This window comes from Populus nigra, chromosome 5 (genome assembly GCF_951802175.1).
Source record: "Populus nigra chromosome 5, ddPopNigr1.1, whole genome shotgun sequence".
Classification (NCBI taxonomy): domain Eukaryota; kingdom Viridiplantae; phylum Streptophyta; class Magnoliopsida; order Malpighiales; family Salicaceae; genus Populus; species Populus nigra.
In genome coordinates this window covers 17,392,018-17,415,936 of record NC_084856.1, presented here as the reverse complement: position 1 = coordinate 17,415,936, position 23,919 = coordinate 17,392,018, and the positions used below count along the sequence as shown (strand labels likewise).

At 36.9% G+C, this 23,919-nt stretch overlaps 2 protein-coding genes across 3 annotated transcripts; one reads left to right on the top strand and one right to left on the bottom strand.

The window, feature by feature from the left end:
• The first annotated feature begins 52 nt into the window (after positions 1-52).
• On the top strand, positions 53-15,542 carry LOC133694195 (ENHANCER OF AG-4 protein 2). Of its 2 annotated transcripts, XR_009842242.1 has the most exons (13): positions 53-525; positions 1,198-1,274; positions 1,877-4,033; positions 4,127-4,643; positions 5,267-5,375; positions 5,514-5,626; positions 5,704-5,891; positions 7,083-7,776; positions 7,854-8,220; positions 9,244-9,327; positions 9,447-9,547; positions 9,958-10,159; positions 15,176-15,542. XR_009842242.1 is itself a non-coding variant. In XM_062115656.1 (12 exons), the coding sequence occupies exons 1-11, from the start codon at positions 421-423 to the stop codon at positions 9,518-9,520; spliced, it is 4,485 nt and encodes a 1,494-aa protein (XP_061971640.1). In that variant the 5' UTR covers positions 53-420; the 3' UTR covers positions 9,521-9,547; positions 9,958-10,268. The 2 variants fall into 2 exon arrangements, 1 of the variants encoding a protein (XP_061971640.1); XM_062115656.1 differs by lacking the exon at positions 15,176-15,542 and having other exon boundaries at positions 9,958-10,268.
• A 1,756-nt stretch (positions 15,543-17,298) lies between these two features.
• Positions 17,299-21,541, bottom strand: LOC133694197 (uncharacterized). Its single transcript, XM_062115657.1, has 3 exons — positions 20,917-21,541; positions 20,305-20,435; positions 17,299-18,344 (listed from the first exon to the last, which is right to left on the bottom strand). Exons 1-3 carry the CDS (start codon positions 21,238-21,240, stop codon positions 17,570-17,572), a joined length of 1,230 nt encoding a protein of 409 aa, XP_061971641.1. The 5' UTR covers positions 21,241-21,541; the 3' UTR covers positions 17,299-17,569.
• Between the last annotated feature and the right edge of the window lie 2,378 nt (positions 21,542-23,919).

Below are 23,919 nucleotides of genomic sequence, written 5' to 3'. Positions count from 1 at the left end.
TATAAGGAATAAGTTATAATTAACTTAATTACAAAAACCCAAAATCCTTTGCCCAACCCAACAAAGGCCCAAAATATCTCTCTCTTTCTCTCTCGACACTGCTTCAATTTCTCTCTCCAAAACCTCCACAATCTCTCTCTCTCTCTCCTAAAAAATCCCAAATGCACAACCCTAGCACTCCTCACTCTCCTCCTTCGATACCTTAGCCCCCCTGACGCCGGAAACCTAACCGGCACTACCGCCGGCACATATACGGCGAGAATTATTCGTTTGACGTCCTTCTCTATTCGATTCGATTCGAATTCTCCATTTCAATTGGCTCTCCTGTTCTTCCTTTTCGAATATCAGGTTTTTTCCGTGATCAATTACCACCACCACCACCACCACAAAGAAGAAGTAGAGCGACACAAGTAACCGCCTATGGCTCCGGGGCGTAAAAAGGGAGCGAATAATAAGAAAGTTCAGTTGCGTTTGGGTGATCTTGTGCTTGCTAAAGTCAAGGGTTACCCTTCTTGGCCTGCGAAGGTTATTTCCCCCTAATTTTAAATTCAATTTTTATGTCTTAAAAACTTCTTTGTAGTTTGATTTCTAATTCTACCACCTGCACTTACAGACCTTATTGTTTATCTTAAGAATTTGGTTAATTTTTTCTTCCAATTTTGATTTTTCGGGTTGGTTTTATGGGTTTTAGTGATGGGCTCTGAAGATTAGTGGGTTCAGCTCATTTGTTATGTGAATCAATGTGGTTTTCGTGGTGGGTTTTATTTGTATTCTAGCCATTTTAAGTTGTAAATTATTACAATTTAAATATGGGTTTAAATTGTGTAGTTGGTTTTTTTTTACTGATTTTAGTTTAACTTGATTTGGTGTCTGTTGAGCGCTTTAGTTTCGCTGCTTGTCTTAGTGTTCTAGTACTTTACAACGTATATCATTCCCTGGTATTTTGATTAATTTGGAGGGCATGAATGCTGGGTTTAATTGATTCATGGATTGGTATAATTTGCGTGCATTTGATTAAATGATGATTGTGTAATGATTGTTTCTGTAATTTTTGTGGTTTTTGGTAACAGAAAGATGTTGGTATTATCTGGGTGAAGGCGTCTTCCTCCAACGATTGTAATTTATTTTGTTGAGCCTTTGAGAGTTTGTCATTTTGGTTAGTGCTTGAGCTAGATTTCATGGGTGTTTGTATTTCAGATTAGTCGGCCTGAAGATTGGAAACGAGCCCCTGATGCTAAGAAAGTTTTTGTCTATTTCTTTGGAACTCAAGAAATGTAAGTTTTTCTTTATGAATTCCTTATTAACAAATTTTACATGTTTGTTCATACATGGAGAAGGGTTGAGAATGTGGTTATCCTAGTGAGTAGACTGTGCAATAGTATGGGGCTTTTATGTTTCATATCTGTATTATTTTGAGATAAGTAGAGTACAACTTGTGCTCTATTTCTCAGAAATATGGCAGTTATCTTCCTCTGCAACCATTTTGATGTGGTTTGTAAATGATAGTTGAGGTCTTTGAAAATGAGATTTTGGGACTGAATGTTGTTGCTATGAGTACACAACCTGGGAGATTTTAAGTACAATTAAGAAATTCTTAGCCGAGTACTATTTTGGAGTTTGATTGAGCATCTAGACCTATGTTAGCTTGTCTTCATCCTGTCATTCTAATTTAGTAAAAATTAGCTATCGAGAAATGAAGGAAAGGAATTGAACATTTACTAGGTTTTAGGATGGGATAACATAAAAATTTGCTAGTTTATTTGCTGCCGCACTTGACTTGATTGAGCATTGGAGACTTGATTGTGTACATGGATTAAGTTAGTTGCCCCTTTTATTTGAGCTTATTTCTTCCCATTGCTTGCTTGTTCTCTTGCAGTGCTTTTGTTGCCCCTTCTGATATTCAGGTATTCACAAATGAAGTAAAGAATAAACTGTCGGCTCGGTGCCAGAGTAAGAAAGATAAGTTCTTTTCCCAAGCTGTGAAGGAAATCTGTGCAGCTTTTGAAGAGTTGCAGAAGGGAAAGTCAAGTGGATTGGGAGATACTACTGATAGATCAGCACCAGGATCTGAGGCTCCATCTGTTGACTCAATGGAAGAGGATGAGGCAGAGGATGACTTAAATGAGGACATGGGTAAAGTTGGACAAAGGGGAGAAGTGTGGAATTTAAGACGTGAATATAGTTCTAAGTTAGAGCGTTGCTCCAGTAGACGAGATGAAGCAGGCTCCGAAGATATGAAGCCTTCCGTATCAGGTGATGCAGATGACAGTTCATCCCCAGGTATATCTTCTGAAAAGAAGGTTAAAATGTTTGATAGTGCACAACCACAAGAAGTATTATCTGCTTCCAGTTTGGATAATGTTTGCTGTGTAAAAGTTGAAGCCTCCTGTAATGGAAATCTGGATCTTAATTGCAACAAGAACCTGGTTACTGGTGAGGGGGCGTGGACAAATCCCCATGAGTCCAAGACAGTGTTTTCTGGGGCTGAGAGAAAATTGGAATGTAACTCCAGGGAACAAGTTATAGGCGGAGAAAAAGGCAAGCTTGCTAGTGGCAGTATAAAAGATCCCCCCCCAGGCCCTCCTAAATCAGAATTAGATGCCAATGGTGGTAGAAAAGTAAAAGAACAATCAAAAGCCAAGAAGGGTACTATGGTATCTGATGAAAAACATGAAAATAAGGTTTTTCAAAAGAAAAGGCGTGCCCAACCTGATCATGGAAAATCTGAGCTTGAAGCAACTGAAAATGCAAATCCTGCTAAGAAATCAAAGCGTGTAGATGTGGCAGATGATATTACAAAGGGACCTTTCTCAGAAAACATGAGTGTTTCACCAAGCTCAAATGTTGTTGATGACCAAGCAGCCAAACGGTCCATGACACATGGAAAAAGGGAGATCCTTTTGGGATTAAGAGCCCGAAGCGACAAAGCTAAGTCAGATGCTTTTGCCCAAACTAGTAAAGTTAAATCTAATCTTTCTTCTCAATCAGGTAAGGTCAAATCTGGTACATCTGCCAAGATGAGTAAAGTTGATAGTGATGCATCTGCCCAAACAGTTAAAGTCAAAAGTGATGCTTCTGCACAATGGGGTAACACTAATGCTGATGTATCTGTTCAAATAAGTAAAGTCAAACTTGATTCGACTGCTGAAATTGGCAAAGCTAAACCTGATGTTCCTGATCCCATGAGTAAAGCTAAATCTGATGTTTCAAATGATGAAGCTGTGCTGCCTGTATTAAAACGTCGTAGACGGGCAATGGAGGCGATGTGTGATGCTGCTGCTCTCAATTCTGATGACAGAATGGAGAAAAATGCTCTCGAGCTAAAGAGTGATATGGTTTCTATTAATGCGAGGGTTTCCATTACCCAACAGCCCAAAAGGCGAAGAGCTGTTTGCCTTTATGACAATGATGATGAAGATGAGGAACCCAAAACTCCTGTTCATGGAGGGGCTGCCAAAAATGGCAGAGAACCTGTTTCTGTTTCTGATGCTTCCAAGAGAACTAATGCACGAATTGAAAGTTCTGTTAATCAGCAACATCGAAACTCTATTAACGCTCAGACAAGTATCAAGGATTCTACTGGTTTAGAGAATATCCATTCCAAGGAATCATCTTTGCTGTTACAGAACAATCCTCGTTCGCCCAGCTATCCAAAAACTGTGAAGAGGAATGATACACATATCTCTCCAAGTCCTGGCAAATCAGAGCCTGAGCAGTTACTGTCAAAGGAGGCAAAACCAATCACAACTACCCCTAAGAGGTCTCCTCATCTGCTTTCTGCCACCAAACCAATTGTGGAACAGCATAAAGCTATCAACCCTGCAGTTAAAGTTTCCACTCCTGGCACTCAAAAAAAGGCCCAGGCTGGACCTGGCAAGGTTTCAGGTCCTGTTTTGGATAGTTCAAACGCTTCTCAAAATCTTGCGCCAAGTCAAAAAAGCAGAGCAGCTTTTTCTGGGGAAAGGCCAAAAAGTACTCCTAAAGCAACTTCACAAATGAGTAACCTGACTGTTCCAATGGGTGCTTTATCAGAGTATGATTCTTTTCCTGGTGAAATTTATCTGTTTTTTCTATTTTTTTTTTTAATTCAGCTTTATAGAAATCACATTTTCTTGCCTAATTACAGACTGGAAGTTGGTATGGATGACAGACCCAGCTTTTTGGTCGATTCTAAGACTCCAGATTCTGTTACATCTATGAAACATCTCATTGCTGCTGCTCAAGAAAAAAGGAGACAGGCTCACTTGCAATCCTTTCCTCATGGAAACCCTACCTTTATAGCTCTCAACAACGCTCAGGGAAGGAGCCCCAGCTCCTCACCAAGCCACCTTCTTTTGTCTGGTACTAGCAATGCTGCACAGGCAGATATGCAGGGCTTTTATCATCGCACAGATTTAGTTTCTCCATCTACACATGGTCGCCAATCAGCATCACATGACCAAGTGGAAGGTGAAGAAATCGAGGAGCGGAGAGTTAGTTCGGGACACAGGGCTGCTGGAGGTTCACTGAGTGGTGGTACTGAGGCTGCTGTGGCCCGCGATGCTTTTGAAGGGATGATAGAGACTTTATCAAGGACGAAAGAAAGTATTGGACGTGCAACTCGCCTTGCCATTGATTGTGCCAAGTATGGCATTGCAAATGAGGTGGGTTTCTATCCTTTTATCATGTTATTTTCTGAATTGGCTCTTAGAAAAAGAAGAGCTGTGATGAGTTGCATGTCTCTTGTTCTTAGTTATCTTTTCCTTGAAATTCTCTTGTTCTTAGTTATCTTTTCCTTGAAATGTTAGTTCCATTTTGTTTACTTATAGTTTTATTCCACCTGGTTGTTACATTTCAAACCTGCCTGTGTTGTGTTTTCCTTGCTGAGGATTGTGTGGCTTGAAAAAATAATGGAAGAAGGCTGCTTCATTTTAAATTTTCTTTGAGCTAAAAGACTGTAGATAAGTTCACTTCCGATTGTATTTGGGATCCTTATGGTTGGGATACATTCATCCATTATGGTTATTCTTTAAGTTGCGATCAGGGTTCTTGGATTCCCTTTCTATATATTGAGTGCCAACATACACTTTTTTGATTTTTCATAGTGTTGCATGATGGATCTTCCATTTTCTCATTTTCTGAACCTCATCTTTTTTTTCTTTGTTCTTTTTTCTATCATGATTTTCCTAGGCTCGTGATATTATCATTTTCTTGCCAAAGTATAATTGAATCAGTTATGGAAATGGTTCTGTGATTTGGTGCTGAACATGTTAATATGGTCTTGCAGGTTGTGGAGCTTTTAATCCGAAAATTGGAAAGTGAGCCCAGTTTCCACCGCAAAGTGGACATATTTTTTCTTGTGGACTCCATCACCCAGTGTTCACATAATCAAAAAGGTTGCTTCCTCCTGCTCAACTTGGATTCTATCAATCTTGCTCTTTTAACCCCTATATAATGTGTTCATTCCGTATCCACAATCATCAATAATGATGGTTGCCATAGTTATGTTTCTGATTTTGTTTTCCTTTATTCAGGTATTGCTGGAGCTTCGTATGTCCCTACAGTGCAAGCGGCATTACCACGCCTTCTCGGCGCTGCTGCTCCAGCAGGAGCTAGTGCTCGGGAAAATCGTCGTCAGTGTTTAAAGGTTATTTTCTTTTTATGTTACCATAGAGAGCCTCTTCTTTTTCATCAGAATAAATCTTGATCTATTGCTGTTTCCAGGTCTTAAGATTGTGGCTTGAGAGAAAAATCTTGCCTGAATCTGTTTTGAGGCGCTATATGGATGATATTGGAGGTTCAAATGATGATACCTCTTCTGGATTTTCCCTTAGACGTCCATCCCGAGCTGAACGAGCTATAGATGATCCAATCAGGGAAATGGAAGGCATGCTTGTTGATGAATATGGAAGGTGTGTTTTCGTAGTTATTTGTGCTATTCTTTTCAATAATATTTCAGTGGCATATTTCTTGTCTCTTGAAGAACATTTGGCATGGTCCTACATACTGTTATGGAAATTCGATGTGTATATGGTCCATGACATGGTTATGTTAAAGAATTAGGATATGAATAGAGTTGGAACATAACATCTGAATCAACCTTTTTGTTGGAAAATGTAACATGCCCAAATGCATGTGAATGTTAGCACAGTTCTTGCCTAGGGAATTGAACTGCATTCCAGATAAAAAACAAATGAGCCATAACACTTTTTTGTATTTCTGCTTTATTTTCTTTCTAAAAGAAAGTGCTGTATTTATAGAATGACCGTTAAGCATTTGCACAAAAGGTGGGGTATGAAATAACTAATAACTTTTGATGATTAGTCTTTATGCAATACCATACTGAGTACTATTGGAGATTGGAAGGATGTGTTTCCCCTTGTGCTGAAGGCATTATTAGGTAGTCTTCTTGGTGACCCTTAGAGGTGATACGGGTTATTGGAATATTCCTCATCTATCCTTATGTTTCAAGGGTTATGCTTTGCTTTCATGTTTTAGAGCCATTTACAATCACCAGTTGTGGGTTTGATATGTCCACTTCTGCTTGTCCCTTTTAATATCATTTATTAAAATTGTAAATTTAACCATAAATCAGCATTATTTGGTGGAGCTTCACAAAAGGAGAAGGTCAAGTATGATTGCCAGAAGGTATAAATGAACCGCAAGCATGAAATTGACTGAACTTATAACTTTTCAGTAAAAAATTAAAGTTGATACTCTTTGAAGAACTTAAATAATCCTGGAGAATGAGGTAATGTAGCAAATGCTAGGGTGGTGGATGTCATTCTTAGAACCTACTGTGTGGAAGTGCAGAAAACAATAATACTATTGGTAGTTTTGTACAATTTCGAATGTGCAGCTCTTGTTTTTAGTTTTGCTAGCTAAACTCAATTATTATGTTATGCAACCATTTGTTATTATCATTGCAAAATTTGTTTAAAGCCTCGCGTTTCCATATGGCTTGCCATATCACATGCATTTATTTTGTCAATAGAATTTTGTTTTAGATGAAATATGAAGTTGATCAATGCAGTAATTTCTTTAAAATTTTACTGTTGTATTGACTTTAAGATCCATATTGGTTTTCTTGGCTTTGGTACCAGTAATGCTACATTTCAGTTGCCTGGCTTTTTATCTTCTCATGTGTTCGAGGATGATGACGAGGACTTCCCTAGCAGCCCATTTAAGGAAGGTGATGGTGCGTTGGGAGTGACAAGATCAATCCATGCTTTAGGAGATTTAGAAATATGTACTGCTACTCCAAGTGACAGGCGACATTGCATCTTAGAGGATGTGGATGTGGAACTTGAAATGGAAGATGTGTCTGGACACCAAAAGGATGAAAGACCTTCATCCACAGGTAGTTCTTTTGAAATGGAACCACAGCAGCATTGCTCAGATGGGCCAGAACCTGCATTAAATGATTCTACTGAGTTGCTGCCTCAACCAGATGATTCTCCACCACCGCCTCTTGATTCTCCTCCTCCACCCCCGCCTTTGCCTACCTCTCCACCGCCACCACTACCTCTATCACCTCCACCCTCAACATCTCCATCACCTCCACCTCCACCACCGCTTCCACCTCCACCTCCACCTCTTCCGTCGCAACCACCACCTCTTCCGTCGCAACCACCACCTCCTCTTCCTCCTGTGCCAACTATGGTACTGCAACCACCTGTACCAACTCAACCTTTGTTACCAGCCAAACCAATACAACCATCGCATTCATCCGTACAGTCCTCCCCTCAGTTGGCATATCAACAAGCTGTACCTCATGAATACTGCACTACACCCAATGTATGTATTTTGGCTGTCCAGTTACTATTGTGAATGTGTTAGTTTGTTTAACCGTGACCTGAATTCTCTGTTTGCAGAGTAATCAAATTGTCCAAATGGCTGGCGGTACTCCTCATGGGAATCACATGTTTTTAAACCCTCAAGCTCCTCAACAAAATCCACATTTTCAGCCGGTTAATGCACCTTTTCCACAAAGACCACTGCATCCAAACCTGGCACAAACTGCATCTGGTCATTTCTCATTTACAAAGCCTCTAATTCAGCAGCATCCTCAGCATCCTTATCCCCGTCCATACCCTATGCTATCACATCCTGATGGACGGCCACGATTTGCTACTGATGAACAGTGGAGGATGCCTTCAAGCGAATATGCAGATGGTCAGCATGGTGCATGGATGAGTGGAAGAAATCCATCACATGCAGGGCCTTCTTTTGGCCAGGAAGGTACATGCAACTGTGTCCCTGTAATTAGAACACTTTTTTTTACCTGAATTTCCTTTTGCTACTTGTGCGCATACATATGTATTGCTAAGGCCTTGATCTTTCTTCGAAACAAAAAAATATTGAACCAGTCAGGAAGGTTATCGATTCAATTTTTTTTTGTACAGAACTGCCTGCACGATAAATTTGTGCTCTTATCTGGATGGGATTGATATTATTTTTTGTGATGTTAATTGTGGATGCTGAACCACATTAATGTTAATGACATGACATGACATTTCAATTTAAAATGTAGTCTGACTGCTTGAAACTTATATCTGTGAGAGGCCAACTGAATGATTGAACTGTTTCTCTCTCGTTTAAATTCATTATTTTATTGTTAAAGTATGATACCTCCTAATGAAATGAACTTGTATCATTATTTACCATTAAAGTATTAATCTCATGGTTATTCATATTCATATGGAACGCCATATCAAGTTTGCAGATGCATAAAAAAAAAAAAACAAAGAGAAAGAAAGAAAGAACTGTAGGCAGGCAGATGCTTGCTTTCCATCATTTCTCATGTAGGCTACATGTCTATGCTGCTTACCATATTGGTTTTTCGATGAAACCTTTTTCAGCATGATGCTTGTACAAGTGTTTAAGTTATATTTTTCTAGGATTTGTGGCCTGAACAGAAAACATTGTCAGAACTAAGCTTGATTGATTACATATTATTAAATTTTTTAACCCTGTCAGTAAGTTTTGTCCTCGCTTTAATTTTTTTTACAATCAGTGCCTTGTACTGCGAAGATGCAAAATGCTTTTTCTAGTGTCTAGCTTGTGCTTGTTATATGAAGGTAAACTTGTCTGGCATGCTAATGTGCAAGCATTGCAACTGAACCTCTGAACTTGTTTATTTCTCTTTTGGCATGTTTATAAATGGGAGTTTAGGAAACTTTGTTTTATATCCTGCATTTTCTTTATGATGTACTTTTTCTGTGATGCACAGGCTAATAGATCATAAAACATTTTCCCTGGCAGGTTACTTTCGGCCACCGCCTCCAAATAATATGGGATTTCAGGTTGCTCCAACCAATAATTTACCTGCTGGAGCTCCCATTCCAGGTGAGTTTGCTTTGTGAAAAATTGTCTCATTTTGCTCACAAGTGACGTTCGTACTACTGGAGTAAATGACCTCAAAAATTACAATTGAACAATCGATTTCTATGATTGTATTATTTTAGGTCATGGTGTTTCACAGATGTTGCCATGTAGACCAGACATGCCTTCCCTTAACTGCTGGAGGCCAGCTCAATAACAAGTCTGAGGGCTTCTTAAGTTTTGAGTAAGTTTATGTTCCTTCTCATTTGTGTTTGTGGCTAAATTTCTAAAGTAAGTGTTTCTGGTACTCTTAAAATTGCATTCCAATTTTCTTTCAAGAACAGGTCTTCTAAGATTTTAAGCCTTAATCTTATGCCACTTTTTTAGTGTGCTAACTGAACTGAAGTGGCATCACACATTAGTGAAACATCCTTGTCACTTTTGGTGTGATTATTGAAGGGTTTCAAATTCATGTTTTTCCAATTATTTCTCATTAAACTGGCAGTCAAATGTTTTTGATTGCCCATTTAGTGCAAATTTCTTGCGCAATGGCACCACTAGGGAGTACAATATATAATGGATAGCTTAGTGAAGCTTATTACAAGTCGGTCTCTTTCTGATGGTGGATATATCTGTGTTTGTTGACTTTTCCAGCGCTGTGATCCTGAAAGGAGGAAGTACACTTGCATTATAATACGCCGCAAGGAAGGTTCCATTTTGGACTTACAACTACCACTTGAAGGCAGTGCTTGAACCTTGTGGAGACTCTTGGCAGGGCTGTGTATATTGTAATTTTTCCTGACAAATGTATCCCGGGAACATTTGCTTCCGAGTGTAGGACCATGTTTCTGACTTGGTTAGTACATCTGTTTCTTAACTCTTGTAATTACGTTAGGATATAGAGAGAAATTTTTTAAGCCACAAGTTTGACCAATGGTAAATTTATTGATCCTTTTAATGCGTAACTTTTTTGTCTTGTTTTGCTTCGCTATATCTTATTTGTTTTCTGTAAGTTTTTTACAGCAAATGCATGCACTATCATTTCCTTCTCCCATCTTGGGGGCATGCATGGTCTGATCAGAGATCTGGATGCATGACTAAATGCCTTTTAGTGCATTGTGTAGCTCATAAAGCTTTTTTTTTTTAAGTTAATTTTGGTCTATCATTGACACATGGCCTTGTGCTTGGGAGAAGGATAGACTTAAGTAGGACAATTCAGAAGTCTATATGGTTTCCAAGGCAGCTAAGCAAGGCTTCTTGGGCCAGTTCTTGATGGTGACAAAGGGATTTGATTTGGTTGGGTGGTTAGTGTACATCCTTTTATATTGGAGGAATTGGGACATGGTTGTAAATGAGTGGCTCGGTTATGTATTTTATGAATGAACCTCTAGATTTTTCCTTTCTGTTTTTGTTTTGGTTATATGATGTAAGTAGTTCAACTTATGGTTTAAAAAATTCACATGATGTGGTGGCAGTGGGCAAGTTGCAGGCATCCTCTCTCTTTCTACCTTCATTTCCTAGGTGAACTTTGGAACCCCTTTTGAATCAGAAGTGTCAGCTCCCTTTTCATTTAAATATACTCAAGTAAAAAGCTGAGTGTTGAATTGTCTTGAAGTGATTTAGAGGGGAAAAAAAATGAATAGCAAAAAAGAATCCCAATAGAAGATTGAAGGAAGTAAATTGAAATTTGAGATAAAACAATTATTTTGGGAGTTTATGGACCAGATTGACAAGGCCAAGTCTAAAAAGAAATTTGTAAAATAATCCAGAAGCAACTGATATGAAGCCTGAGTTTTTGTTTTCTTGTTTTAATAATTTTCCTAGTTAATTTTGGATTTTAATTATTTGTTTTCTATGTAGCTTAGAAATTTTAATTTAATTAGTATTTTACTATTTAAGAAATCTTAATGCTAGATTGATTCTATTAATTAGGTAAATTTTAATTAAGAATTCTTTGCTATAAAATATTTTAGAACTAATATAAATAGAGATGTCTAGTTTATTTTATGGAAAAAAAAGTTATTATTCAGATTTAATAAAATAACAGAGAATTTTCTCTAGATTTCTCTATGGTTAGAAATGTAACCTTATGAGAACTCTAGTTTTATCTTCTCTATATGCCGTGTCAAATAGTATCAGAGCGGGTAAACATTTGGATCATTGGCGAACCGTGAAGAGAATCGTGGAGCGTTTGGTGACAACCATCTTCATGATGGTGATTAGGGGATGCAGGCTACTTGGGATAAGTTAGATTGCCATTCAGTAGGGATAGCAACTTTTAAGGGGCGAATGCAAACTAAGTTTGGTGACATCAATGCAAGATTTGATGACCTTACAACCATACTTGAGGCATTAGGGTTGTGAATCGTGGAGCATTTGGTGACAACCATCTTCATGATGGTGATTAGGGGATGCAGGCTACTTGGGATAAGTTAGATTGCCATTTAGTAGGGATAGCAACTTTAAAGGGGCGAATGCGAACTAAGTTTGGTGACATCAATGCAAGATTTGATGACCTTACAACCATACTTGAGGCACTAGGGTTGTGCGCAAACATGAACCGGGGAAGAAGAGAGGCATGCGCCATGGATGAAGCCCGCGACCAACCTGTCCTTGAACTAATTCGTGCAAATCCTCTTGGCCAATATGACTTAGTATTTATCTGATGAAGAAGATGTATTTAGGCTAATAGGAGGCACATATAGGAATCGAAAGGAGAGTAACGTGCTTGGAAACTTACCTCGGGGCTGACCTTACCTTAAACCTATTCCCAAAATTCCATCTAAACAACCTTTTAGATATGTGAAGGGTTTTGGTGAAGATGAACTTAATGGAAGCCATGAGACCTTGTCAGATCAAGAAAAACAATCACAACCTAAAAGACAAAACCGATCAACGTAATTAAATGTTAATATGAGCAAGAATCTTTTGATAACGAGGATGTTTTAGGCGAACTTGATGGAGATGATGAAGGAAATTTATATGATGATGAAGATCTTGCAAACAAGAACATGGAGAATTTCTTACCAGTCTTTTAGAATAATATTATGAAAGATTATTTTAGTGTTTCTTTAAATACAATGATTGAAGTATTGGATATAGATGATGATGAACTCAATTTTTAAAGTAGAAAAATATGGGAATAAACTACAAATGGACTTCATAGGAGCAAAAAAATATAATATCATATATGAATTTTTTCTTATTATACATGCACTATAAGTTAAATTTTGAAGCTCACTGGTCAAAGACATGGTACTTTGTTAATAAGTTAGCTATAATATTATATTCAAAGTATTTGTTCCTTTAGGGTGGAATAGTTTAGTTTTTGACAAATAACGGACAAGTTTTTCTCAAGCGAGGGAGACTGGTGTAGAACAATTATCCCAGAAGTTTATGGACCAGATTAACAAGGTCAAGTCAAAAGAAATCCGTAAAGAAACTTGGAACCATTTGATATGAAGCCTAAAGTTAGTGTTTTCTTGTTTTAATTATTTTCCTCGTTAATTTTAAATTTTAATTATTTTTTTCCTACTTAGCTTATGACTTTTAATTTAATTAATATTTTACTATTTAGGAATTTTAATGCTAGATCAATTCTATTAATTAGGTAAGTCTCAATTAAGAATCATTTCCTATAAAGGATTTTAGAACTAGTATAAATAGAGAAGTTTAGTTTATTTTATGAAAAAAAAGACTATTATTCAGATTTAATAAAAATACCATAGAGTTTTCTTTAGATTTCTCTATAGTTAGGTCTATACGCTACGTAAAATTTGATGTATAGATCATAGCATGAAAATTATGGATTTCAAATCAACTAACTAACAACTGTCAATATACAAACCTTAGCTCTGTCAGGTACTTTTTTGTAATTTTAACTCTGGGTCTATCATATTTCTTTTTGCTGCTTTTCTCATCATTTTTTCTCTGTTGCTCAACTTCTCCCCAGCTCTCTCAAGAATTGACTTTTTTTTGTGTGTGTATGAGAGTGAGAGAGAGAGAGAGAGAGTTGACTGTCAAGGCTTTAGATCAGCTAATCTTGTCAGTTTTAGTTCATCATGGATGAAGGACCTGATGGCTTGATAGTGAATGAAATCGGAAAGGAATACCGACATGGTTTTACTTTGGTTCAAAAATAGCCATTGAATATTGGTCTGAGCTTACTTGCTTGGTGTTTCATGAACAAAAAGTTTTGTTTTTTGGTTTTGCTTTGTGGATCAACAGATGTTATAGATGATTCTGTCAATGGCACATCTCTCTTCTACTTCCATGCGTTTGTTTTCCTCTAATTCAGACTTCCTATCTTGCATATTCCCTTATTTCTACATTCTTTTCTTGGGAAACTGATTTGGTTATAGGAACTTGCACTTCTTTAGGAATACTCCAAAGACAGGGAAGCACAAGAACTTGCTGTTTTCTGTTCCTATTCTCAATTCCTTTCACTTCTCCCTCGGACCTCGTATTAGATTCTGGACCTTAGAGGGGTATAGTTTCCTATGGCTGTTTCTTTTCTCATTTTGCCAGGCCCTCACCTTGTACGTGTTTCCTCCTGGTTGAAGCTTAGTTTCCATCTCAGATTCAGGCTTTTGTCTGGAGTAGTTTCCTCAGCAAGAGTAACACTAATGATTTAATGCAGATATGAAGGCTCAACATCTCTTTCTCCTGATATATTTGTTATGGTGGTGGGGAGACTGGGGACCACCTTTTCTTCTGTGTCAGTTGTACGAGATATGCTAGGTAGTCTCTTTGTGATTTGTGGGAGACTATGGGTAGTTTCAGGCTCAATGGATGGCATTGCCTTTTGAATTCCTGAAAGGCTTTTCATTGACAGTAAGATTCTTTGCAATCATGCTATTTGTCTGTGGGGTGTGGTATATGGAAGGAGTGGAATGCTAGAATCTTTAGTGACCGCTAATTTTGGAGCTACTCTTGCATGCTTTTGCCTTCAATATGCTCCTGTTCACCAGGCCTTTAAGGGAGTCTCTCGAGCTGATATCCAAGGAGACTGGAAACTCTAATTACGAGCTTCTTCCTTTTCCTGATCATATTTAAGATAAGACATCCTCAATAATCTATATTCAGCTCTGAAATTTTTGACTTTTATGTTACGTTAGCTGGGAAGTTACTTCCATTGACTAGGCTGAGAGGCTGTATCGATTTTGCTACTCTAGAGCCTGCTGATTTTTTTCCTCAGGAATTAAGGGTTTGAGAAAATGTTGCAGATCTTTCTCATGAATGTTAATCCAATCTTAAACATCTATTCAACAGCATCACTTGCAAGTTGCCATTTATTTTTGAAATTTAATTTCACAAAATCTTGCACCCTCAGAGTTGGATTTTAACTTGGCGAGGTTTCTTATTGAGAACTGGAAGGTAGAAATCATAAGAAAGAACGGGCATTTGCTTTCTTCTTGAGGTGGATCATTTTGCTTGTAAATAATCCTTGTATATCTTCACCTGGGATGATATTCTGAAAGCTCCCTTGTCTCTTGTAAATAGATGGCACAGGTTTCTTTTAGCTAAACTGGCAGTGCCAGCATTCTAGACAATTATTTTAGGAGGTTTTCTTGTAACCTTGGTAACACATTTCAAAATGATTCACATAGAATAACAACTGGAGATAAAAGAAGGAAAGAGAGAGTTGATCCTGTGTCTGCTGTGTGTCCTTTTCTTCTTAATTTTGTGTTTGGAATTCTCATACTGCCTCGTAGGGTTTGGACCCCCCTGGCTTCCTGCAGTTGATGAAGGGGATCAGTCCACTGAGCATGAGCATGTTTGTGATGTATATTATGCAGTCAGATTTATCATTAAATTTTAAGGGCTGTTCACTGTTAGAATTGAATGATGACTGCAAATTGTACTGTTTCAGGTTTAAGCAAACAATTAAGCTGAATCTGCTCTTTCATTACATCTCATTATGGGGAATAAAGTTCAAACTATATGTGGGAGAAAACTTCTGCAAAATTTGAGGTAAATATTTGATGTGGACTCTCAAAACCAAAACAATGCTCATAATTTTGTATTTTTTAGATAGGAATAGTTTTCCCTCTTGGTATCTTTAAAAAGTAAAGGTGTCCAACAAAATGCTTCAATTTTTTTGAAGAAATAGCTTATTAGCTTACAAACAGTTAATTCCATATGTGAATATCTTTATGACCCCTCTTACGTGCTGTATCATCATCACAATGTGAACAGTTGCTCATTTTGAGAATTCAATTTACTTTTTGTTGCAACCATTTATTTCTAGTGATTTTTTTTTTCACTGAGATTTTTCTGATATGAATTTTTTCTAGACTTGCTTGCTATCTGACTCCTACCACCAGTTATGAATGTAGATGTTATTATTACCTAGGAGAACTGACGAATTGCCGTGATTTACCTCCTGACGGGATGGCTTAGCTAATTCCTTTTACAGAAATCCTCTCCTTAAAATAGGAACCTTGGACACGTATCAGGTCGTTTCCATAGGGTAATCTTGGAAGAGTAACGTGAATCTGCTTTTCTTCTTTTTTTTCTTGTTATATTTAATGACCCCGATTATGCAGTACGGAAGAGAAATGCGTCTTTATATATATATATATATATATATATATATATGTATGTATTTTCAAGCTTTATTCTCTTTTGCTGATTATTAACTGTTAATACATGTAAGGAGTTGGATTGTTAGGGATTGAAAAAAAAAAAAAAGGAAAAGAAATGAAAAATAACGTCCAGATGGCTGATGTAGCTTGATTATTTGTTAGCTGGTGAGAGGCACAACTGGTGGTAAGATTAATTTTGTGATATAAAAAGTGGTACATAAAGTTGATTTCAAAATACTTTTACAATTGCCTGAAAGGATAAATCTAATTAGCATATTGATGGAGAAGTAGAATTCTTGGAGATACAGTGAATAGCAAGTTTCTCCCTGTGGAAGCCTTGGGACATTGTCATGGATGCCTGGTATGTTGTATGAGCTAGTGTGCCAAAAAACGAGAACCATACCAAGACTAAGAGGGGTAGGAGGCTACTAGAGTTGGTGGCGAAGGCATCGAAGCAAACTTGTGGGCACCTGGTGAGTATGATGCAATTGCATTATGTGATGGATGTATGTGGTAGAGAGAGATTCTGGAACAGCATCTGCGTGTGGAAAATCTGAATTTGATGTTCAACAGTAAGAAAGTATATGAAGAGTCGAGATGCTAATCTTAGCTCCAAGACCCCTCCCTCGTTCTATTTGTTGTTGTGGTTAAATTTCCTGCCTTGTGTCCTTTGTCCTTTGTCTTGGGCTTTAATATGCGGAGTTGGAAAATCTCCAAGAACAAGTACAGTAACCAGCCAAAGAAATGGCTAGAACCTAATTTTGCCTGAAAGAATATGGAATAATATAAATATTGAAAAGAGGAATACGGTAACTTTTAATTTGTCTGGGTTGGTTGCGGTGATGCTTTGCCCAAGCAGGTACTGGATTCTATTTTTCTGATGGGCAAGGAGACAGTCTCTTTGGCAGTACAGAGATATAAATCCAAAAAAAGGGATTGTGACGATAAGACCGAAGGAATGGCTTTGAGTTGTAAATTAATTCTGAATGGTCTATCATAATGTTGAATGGTAATGTTCTGGTAGTACTCAAAATTCTCTCTTTAATTTGAGGTCCACTTTATGATGCGCTAAACCACAATGCTTAAGGAAACGGTTGACAGTTCTTGAGGGCTCGTTTGGGCAGAGTAAGAAAGCCAAGTTCTTCATGGGCTGTACGAAAATTAGAGCTATGCCTACCATATGAGACTGATCCTGATGAAAGGAACCTCAACTGAACAGGCCTAATATTGCAGCTGACCTATCCCACTGGCTACGCAAACACGATATAGTGAACAGAAAGAAAGGAAAGAATGGCTTGAATGAAAGGAACCTCAACTTTAGCAGGGAAGAGGAAACATTGTCCCACTCAATAACTGTTCTGACAAGAGGTATTGACGGGATTGTCATCTTCTATTTAAGATAAATAAATGACAAAAGGTATTGATGCTCTATTATCAAATCCATTTTTTTTCTAATACACAAGGGTGGACTTAATTGTTCTCACCAAAGTAAACATAATAAATTAGGGGTACAATTATATGTATTAACAGTTCTTGGTAACATAAACTAACAAAAACGTATTATCTTACTTGATTTTTTTTTTCCTGTCACATCTCTTTCTATTTACCTTCAAGAGCTACTCAGCAGACAAAATGTTGGATCATCAACGAGTTAATTGAATATGATATCGGATGCTAAACTAATCAAGTGCCGTTTTGTTTTTCCTACCCGTTATTGGTTTTGGCAATCCATCAAAGATTGGTCTCGTTATGGCTGCAGCGGATAAGGCCTGTAAATCTGGCTTCAAATTCCACTTTGATGTTGGCCACATGGAAGAACTAATGTTGTCATGATCATTCAGACTAGTTGCGCTTGATGACTTCCTTACTACGAGAAATCCATCAGCCAAATCTCCTGGACCCGTTTGAGCAGAGGTCAAACCACCTGCATCAACATCTGTTGTGGTCCGATTTCCCGCTTTAGGTCTCAGAGCCAAGCCCTTTCCAGTGATTGTCGAGAAAGCAGGCCCGGTGCTTTCCTCTCTAATCAGCAAGTCAGTGTAAATGGAAGTGAAATCAGCTTCTGATTTCTGACGCCTTCTCACCAATTTCTCAGACTCGCCTTCCTTCACTTCATCAAGGTATAATTTGTCAACCAGTCCATTTTTCTCATCAAGGAACCCATTAGCCAAGCTTTTAGTTTTCCGATGGAGGCTCAGAGGCGGATGGGAAGCTGGTGATGGTTTAAGATATGGACCACCTTCCGGATGATGAGAATGTCCGTTCCTGTAGACCGCCATCTCAAAACCTTCAGGTATCTTCTTTTGATCTTTTGGCTTAAGCCCATAGTAACCTTGTAAAGAGCTCATAGCTGGAGAAACCTTCCACCGTGAAGACTTAGGCTTCAAAGATTGAAATGAATCAAAGAGATCGGACTGCAGACCACGTGGTGGGGTCCGTTCATAACTGTTCTGTCTGCAAAAAAGTTAAAAGTGTCATAATTTGTAGATTTTAGGCTGAACTTGGGGCTGTGATCCACCCCAAAAGATTCTCAATGTTAACACAGTTTTCAGCAAATCAAATGGAACACTGAATGCTATCAGGTTTCAACTGTAAGTGCATTTTCTGCTCAAATTTAAAAACCATCTAGAACGACCAACTACATCACTTCACTTAATCAAACTAATCTGGAATAGGCTAGGATTCTTACCAGTATTTCAATCAGTTTTAGAAAATTTTCTAGCAGTTGTGTGGTGTTGATACTAAATCAATGTTTGATGATAGGATGACATCCATTTTGTCAAATAGGTTTTGTTCTCATACCCCAAAAAACATCAGACTTCATGGCAAATATATGAAATGTGAAATCTCATGAAAATAAGGGATAAAAGGTGTCATATATGTCGGATGAAGGTATATGAATTTGAAGGATTCAAAATAATGATGGTTCATGGATGATGCAAATAGTAAAACTGCGAGTGACACCCAGCACAACAGCTTAACTGAAAGGGGAGAAACCTGGCAGAGCTTTTGGGAACAAGGCTGCAAAGGTGATACCAATGATACATTAACCTGCTATTACTATTTATGTTCAGTTATCCATACTACAAGACAGTTACAATTTTGACTTAAGCTAATTATTTTTGCTATACTAGATCTAAATTACATCCCCTGTTCAATAATTTTGACTTGAGCTAATTATTTTTACTATGCTAGCCAAGACTAAATATTTGTAATTCATCTAATGAATTATAGTCACGGAAGGCAAATCATTTTATCCATCAAAATAGGATTACCAAGATAAAACAAAAGAGAAGACAAATCTTATTCAGTTTTCCATGAAACCAAGAGGAAATGACACCACCAGACCACATTGCATCCTCCCTTTCTCATGTGAATCTCACATGCATTTCCTCCCCCCCTAAATCTTATATTTGTCTCTTCTTTTTTCCATATTCGATCCTTTGCTTTCTCTGATATGATTTGAATCCAATTCAATCAGAACAGATTTGAAATCTGCAATTCAAGTATTTCATTATCTTACTATTGAATTGGATTTAATTCGAAGATACAGCAGGGAGTAGCGAAAAGATCTGAAAATGCTCCCCAGATCACCCACCATCCCTTTTTCCATCTTTTCCCACCGGTTACGGCAGCACAGAACACACCTAGATCCTAGCCTGGCACTGCAGATTCTTCCCAGTGACACTTACTGCAAGAAACCTAACAAGTAGAGCCACATCTTTCAAGACCAGTTCCTTTAAATGCCACAACTGCCACGTGCCACAAGAATAAAAACTCTTGCATCTCTCCTACCGCCCAAAATGTAAGTTACTGTATCACCATCAGCAATACCACATCACCATTTTTGCTAATGTAAGTTATCAAATTCTAGATTCTTACTTCATATCCTCTTGAGCATGTATACTTCGAAAGTCCACATGAATCGTGGCCAATCTATAGATGAAGGCCTCTGCACAGTCATAGTTTCATCCAAGCAAGGTCCTTGGAGGGTAATCTGAAAAGGCAATTTTTTAATGAAATGGTCCGACTCTCAAGAATTAAACCTGCCTAAGACTTTCAGTTGTGCTTTGCAAACTATGTGGCACTAAAATTTTACCAACGCATCATAAGAAGTTCAAATGAATCTCTAGGCTGGTTGGTTAGGACTGCAATGGGGTGAGCCAGAAAAATAGGCTTGAGCTTTCTAGTTGTACTAACCAGTATAAGGATCACACACTTTCTACACTTTTAAATACCTTGTTTTAGCAATTTGGAGAGTCATGCTAGTGTAATAGGAAAAGAAGGTTCAAATGAAGGTAAGTTGAGAAATAAGAGCCCACATGTTTTTTGCACACATAATGATGGGGAAATTCAAATGAACCAGAAACGGAAATTTAGAACAGACACAGGTTCAAAAGGAACAAATACATACCCTGGAACGTCAGAACCATTCGATAAGAAAGATGAGGGTTGATGCCTTCCAGGAAGTGGAATCTGGAGTGACTTGAGAGCAAACATTTGAAGATCCGTAACCAAGCTATTCATCTTTTTTATGTCAGCAACCTAAATAATTAGTCACAAACAAGCCAAAACAATATTAACTTCGTTGCCATCTAGTTAAAAGTTCTCTGAAGGCAAAAAACAAATGTAGCAATATACTGTTGTGAAATCGTGAGCAACATTTTAACACCCAAAAACTCAATACACACACACACACACACACACACACACACACACACATGTATATAGATAACCCGAAAACGGCAACACAAAAGAAACTTAATTCCAAACATAATCGATTGGTCAGTAAAGGTAAGTTTTGGCAGTGATGAAACTGATTATTCTGCAATTCTAAACAAACCAAACTGATTATCCCACAGCTACCTCCCCTCCTCCCTTCTATTTTTTGTAATGAAAAATATTAATTAAACCTTGATTAACAGGGAAAAAAAATCACATTTTGCACAGAACCCAGATCAAAATAAAAATAACCCATTGATGTATGAAGGAAAAAACCAATCAATTAAGTAAAAAAAGAAAAAACCTCAACGCCGTATTTAATAGCAACGCCGGCAAGTGTATCCAGCTTCGAAACCGGATGTTCAATGAATCCAACGCCACTATTTGAAGAGGTAGAAGCAGACAACATCGTCGTTGCTGTTGTAGTTGATGATGGCGACGGCATTGTAAACCGATTCTTCCCTTTACCATTACTTCTGCTATTACAATTACTAAAGAGATCAAAAACTTGATGATCTATCTCATCCTCGTGATTAGAAAACTGACCGTACTTGAGATTCTGATTCTGATTAATGTGATGGTGAAGGCGATGACTGCCGCCGTTACTTTCCATCCGCATCTTCATCATATCCCAAAAAAATAATCAGATCAGATTGGTTGACAGTTTGATTGATCGAGTCGAGGATGATTGAATTGAACTCAGATGAGAAACATTAAAGAATACTTAGTCAGGGGGAGAGAGAGAGAAGAAAGGGATGCGTGTGAGATTCGCGTGAAGGATGAGGGTGTGAATGTGATGTGCTGTTGATTTCTCTTTTTCTCTGTAACTCTAGCGGTTTTCCAGGGAGAAAGGAACAGGTTTAGTTAGCTAGGATTCCTAATTCTTGGACTGGAGCTCTATCCAAATACAGACCTCTTCTTTCTTAAGGATATAAAATTAATTTATGCTTGGGAAAAATTACTCTGCCCCCTTCTCACATTTAATATTTAATATATTAGGTCAATACAGTATTTAATTTTGATGAAAAAAATAAAAAATACTCTTCTATATAGTATGACCCAAACGACAAATCAATTCATCATACTGTACATATATTTCGATTTTCTTCTCTCCCTCTCCACAAATATAAATTAAACACAAATCAAAACAAAATCTTCTCTTTGTAGGAGATCAAATATCAAATTTTATCTAGCTACATTGCAGTGAGACCATGATTCTGGCTTTATGTTATACACAGATATACTTTTCATTTGCAAACAAGTTTTCAATATTGACTTTTCAAATTCAAGATCATAGAGACAATCGAGGTTTTTTTATGATGCTTTTACATTTAAAAACGTTGTCTTTGCATGAAGATGAAGAAGAATTTTACATGTATATTGATGCATATATGAAAGATAATTTTTTATATTTTCAAATTGAATAATACTTAGGTAAATATAATAGTAGGTCTCGTGATATTAAGTATTTTCATGTTTATGATGATAATGATAATAATGATGATGATGATGATGATAATAAAATAATTCTTTTAATTAGTATATATACTATAGGTGAAGATGATGACAGTACCGATATAGATGTTGATAGTGTTAGTTTAGAGTGTTATATTGATGAAAACGAGTATGATAGTGATGATAATAATATAAATGATAATTCTATTCCATCACAAGACAAGAAAGTTTGAATTTGTGAATACAAATGATGATGATGGATGGATGGATGAATTGACATCATTAATAATGATTTTTTATGAAAAATACATCAGGTAATGGTTGCCATTTGAAGGGTTTGTATGAAGGAGTGTTATTAGCAACAATTGCATTAAATGCAAACGATAGATTATTTCTATTTACATATATTGTGGTGGAAATCAAAAACAGTGACACTTAAAGATGGTTTTTATATACTTTGTATGGTTCCATCAAATCCAAAATTAACCACAAGCCATTATACATAAATGTCTAATAGACAAGAGATATGATGAACTTTATATTTTTTATGAACTCTATATTTGCTTATATTTTTATGTATTTAATATTTTTTATAAAGTCCACCTAGAAGTACTCCAAAGATTTTTCCTAATGCAATACATATATACTATGTAAAGGCATATTTATGTTAGTTTAAAGAAGGGATTTCATAGGTTATGATTAGATTCTAGAATGCATCTAAATCCTATACATACCTCAACTACTACAACCACATAAACAAGATTGGTGATGTCAATAAACAAGATTTGTGATGTCAATAATAGAGCTTTGAATTGGTTAAAGAAATCCTTTTTGAGACATGGACAAGATATTTGTAGAACATTGGAGTGAAAGCTGAAAATGTAACAAATAATTTGGCTGAGTTATTTAACAATTAGATAGACAAATATAGAATTATATCAATTATGATGTCACTAAAGAAGATTAGGTTGGAGCTCTTGTCTAGATTCCATGATAGGTTTGTTATAATTGTATGTTTGGAGACAAAAACCACTCTTTTTACTAGGAACATGCTTGATAAAGCTATGAAAAAATCATGAAATATAAGAGTGATTCCACCGAGTGCTAATGAATACCAAGTATTCAAAGGGTAAACTAGACTTTTTATTAATTTATAGAAGAGACATTGCTCTTATGGTGAATGAAAATTAACTATATTCCATGTCTACATGACATTTCTTGTATGCATCACAAAAGAGTGAGGTAATACACCCATTATCAAAGGTTGATTTTGATCCACACATAAGAGAGGTGATTGTTTTACCTCCATCCTTAAAGGAGGTGTGTGGGTTAAGCAAGATATAATAGAATAAGAGATTAAGGAGAATAGTAACCTAGGACCTTAAGGAAAAGGTCTTCGACAATTAGATTTAATGTCTACAAGCTATTTGGCTATAACTTGATAACTTGCGAAAGAGATAGTGTTGAATAAGTTAATGTTTAATCTAGTGTAAATATAAAAACCAAAGATGAAGAAGGAGCTAAATGTAAGAGAGGAGCTAGTAATGGAAAAGGTGTCAATGAAGGAAGAGCTAGCACAAATTATGGTAGAAATAGCAATGGTGGAAAAGGTGGCAAAAATGGCACAAGTCATGGTTGAAATGGCACTAGTTATTCTAGAAGTGGCATCAGTAGTGATGCAACACATGTTATTCTAGAAAATATACTTCACTTTTAATTTTAAATCTAACAATATTGATATTTGTTAATAATTATTCAAATACTTGCATAATAAGTATGATAAGTAATGCTTGTATATCCTCTCAACCCTTAACCTCAACAAGTTGTATTCAATGAAGATTAAAGTTGGTGT

Bases quoted from the DNA above. Each gene is read 5' to 3' on its own strand.
- LOC133694197 (XM_062115657.1), bottom strand. From the start codon at position 21,240: ATGATGAAGATGCGGATGGAAAGTAACGGCGGCAGTCATCGCCTTCAC. The intron at 20,436-20,916 runs GTTTTTTCTTTT...CTAATTATTTAG, and splicing joins CTATTAAATACGGCGTTGAG to GTTGCTGACATAAAAAAGAT. The intron at 18,345-20,304 runs GTATGTATTTGT...ACTTTTTTGCAG, and splicing joins AATGGTTCTGACGTTCCAGG to ACAGAACAGTTATGAACGGA.
- LOC133694195 (XM_062115656.1), top strand. From the start codon at position 421: ATGGCTCCGGGGCGTAAAAAGGGAGCGAATAATAAGAAAGTTCAGTTG. The intron at 1,275-1,876 runs GTAAGTTTTTCT...GTTCTCTTGCAG, and splicing joins TTCTTTGGAACTCAAGAAAT to TGCTTTTGTTGCCCCTTCTG. The intron at 5,627-5,703 runs GTTATTTTCTTT...TGCTGTTTCCAG, and splicing joins ATCGTCGTCAGTGTTTAAAG to GTCTTAAGATTGTGGCTTGA.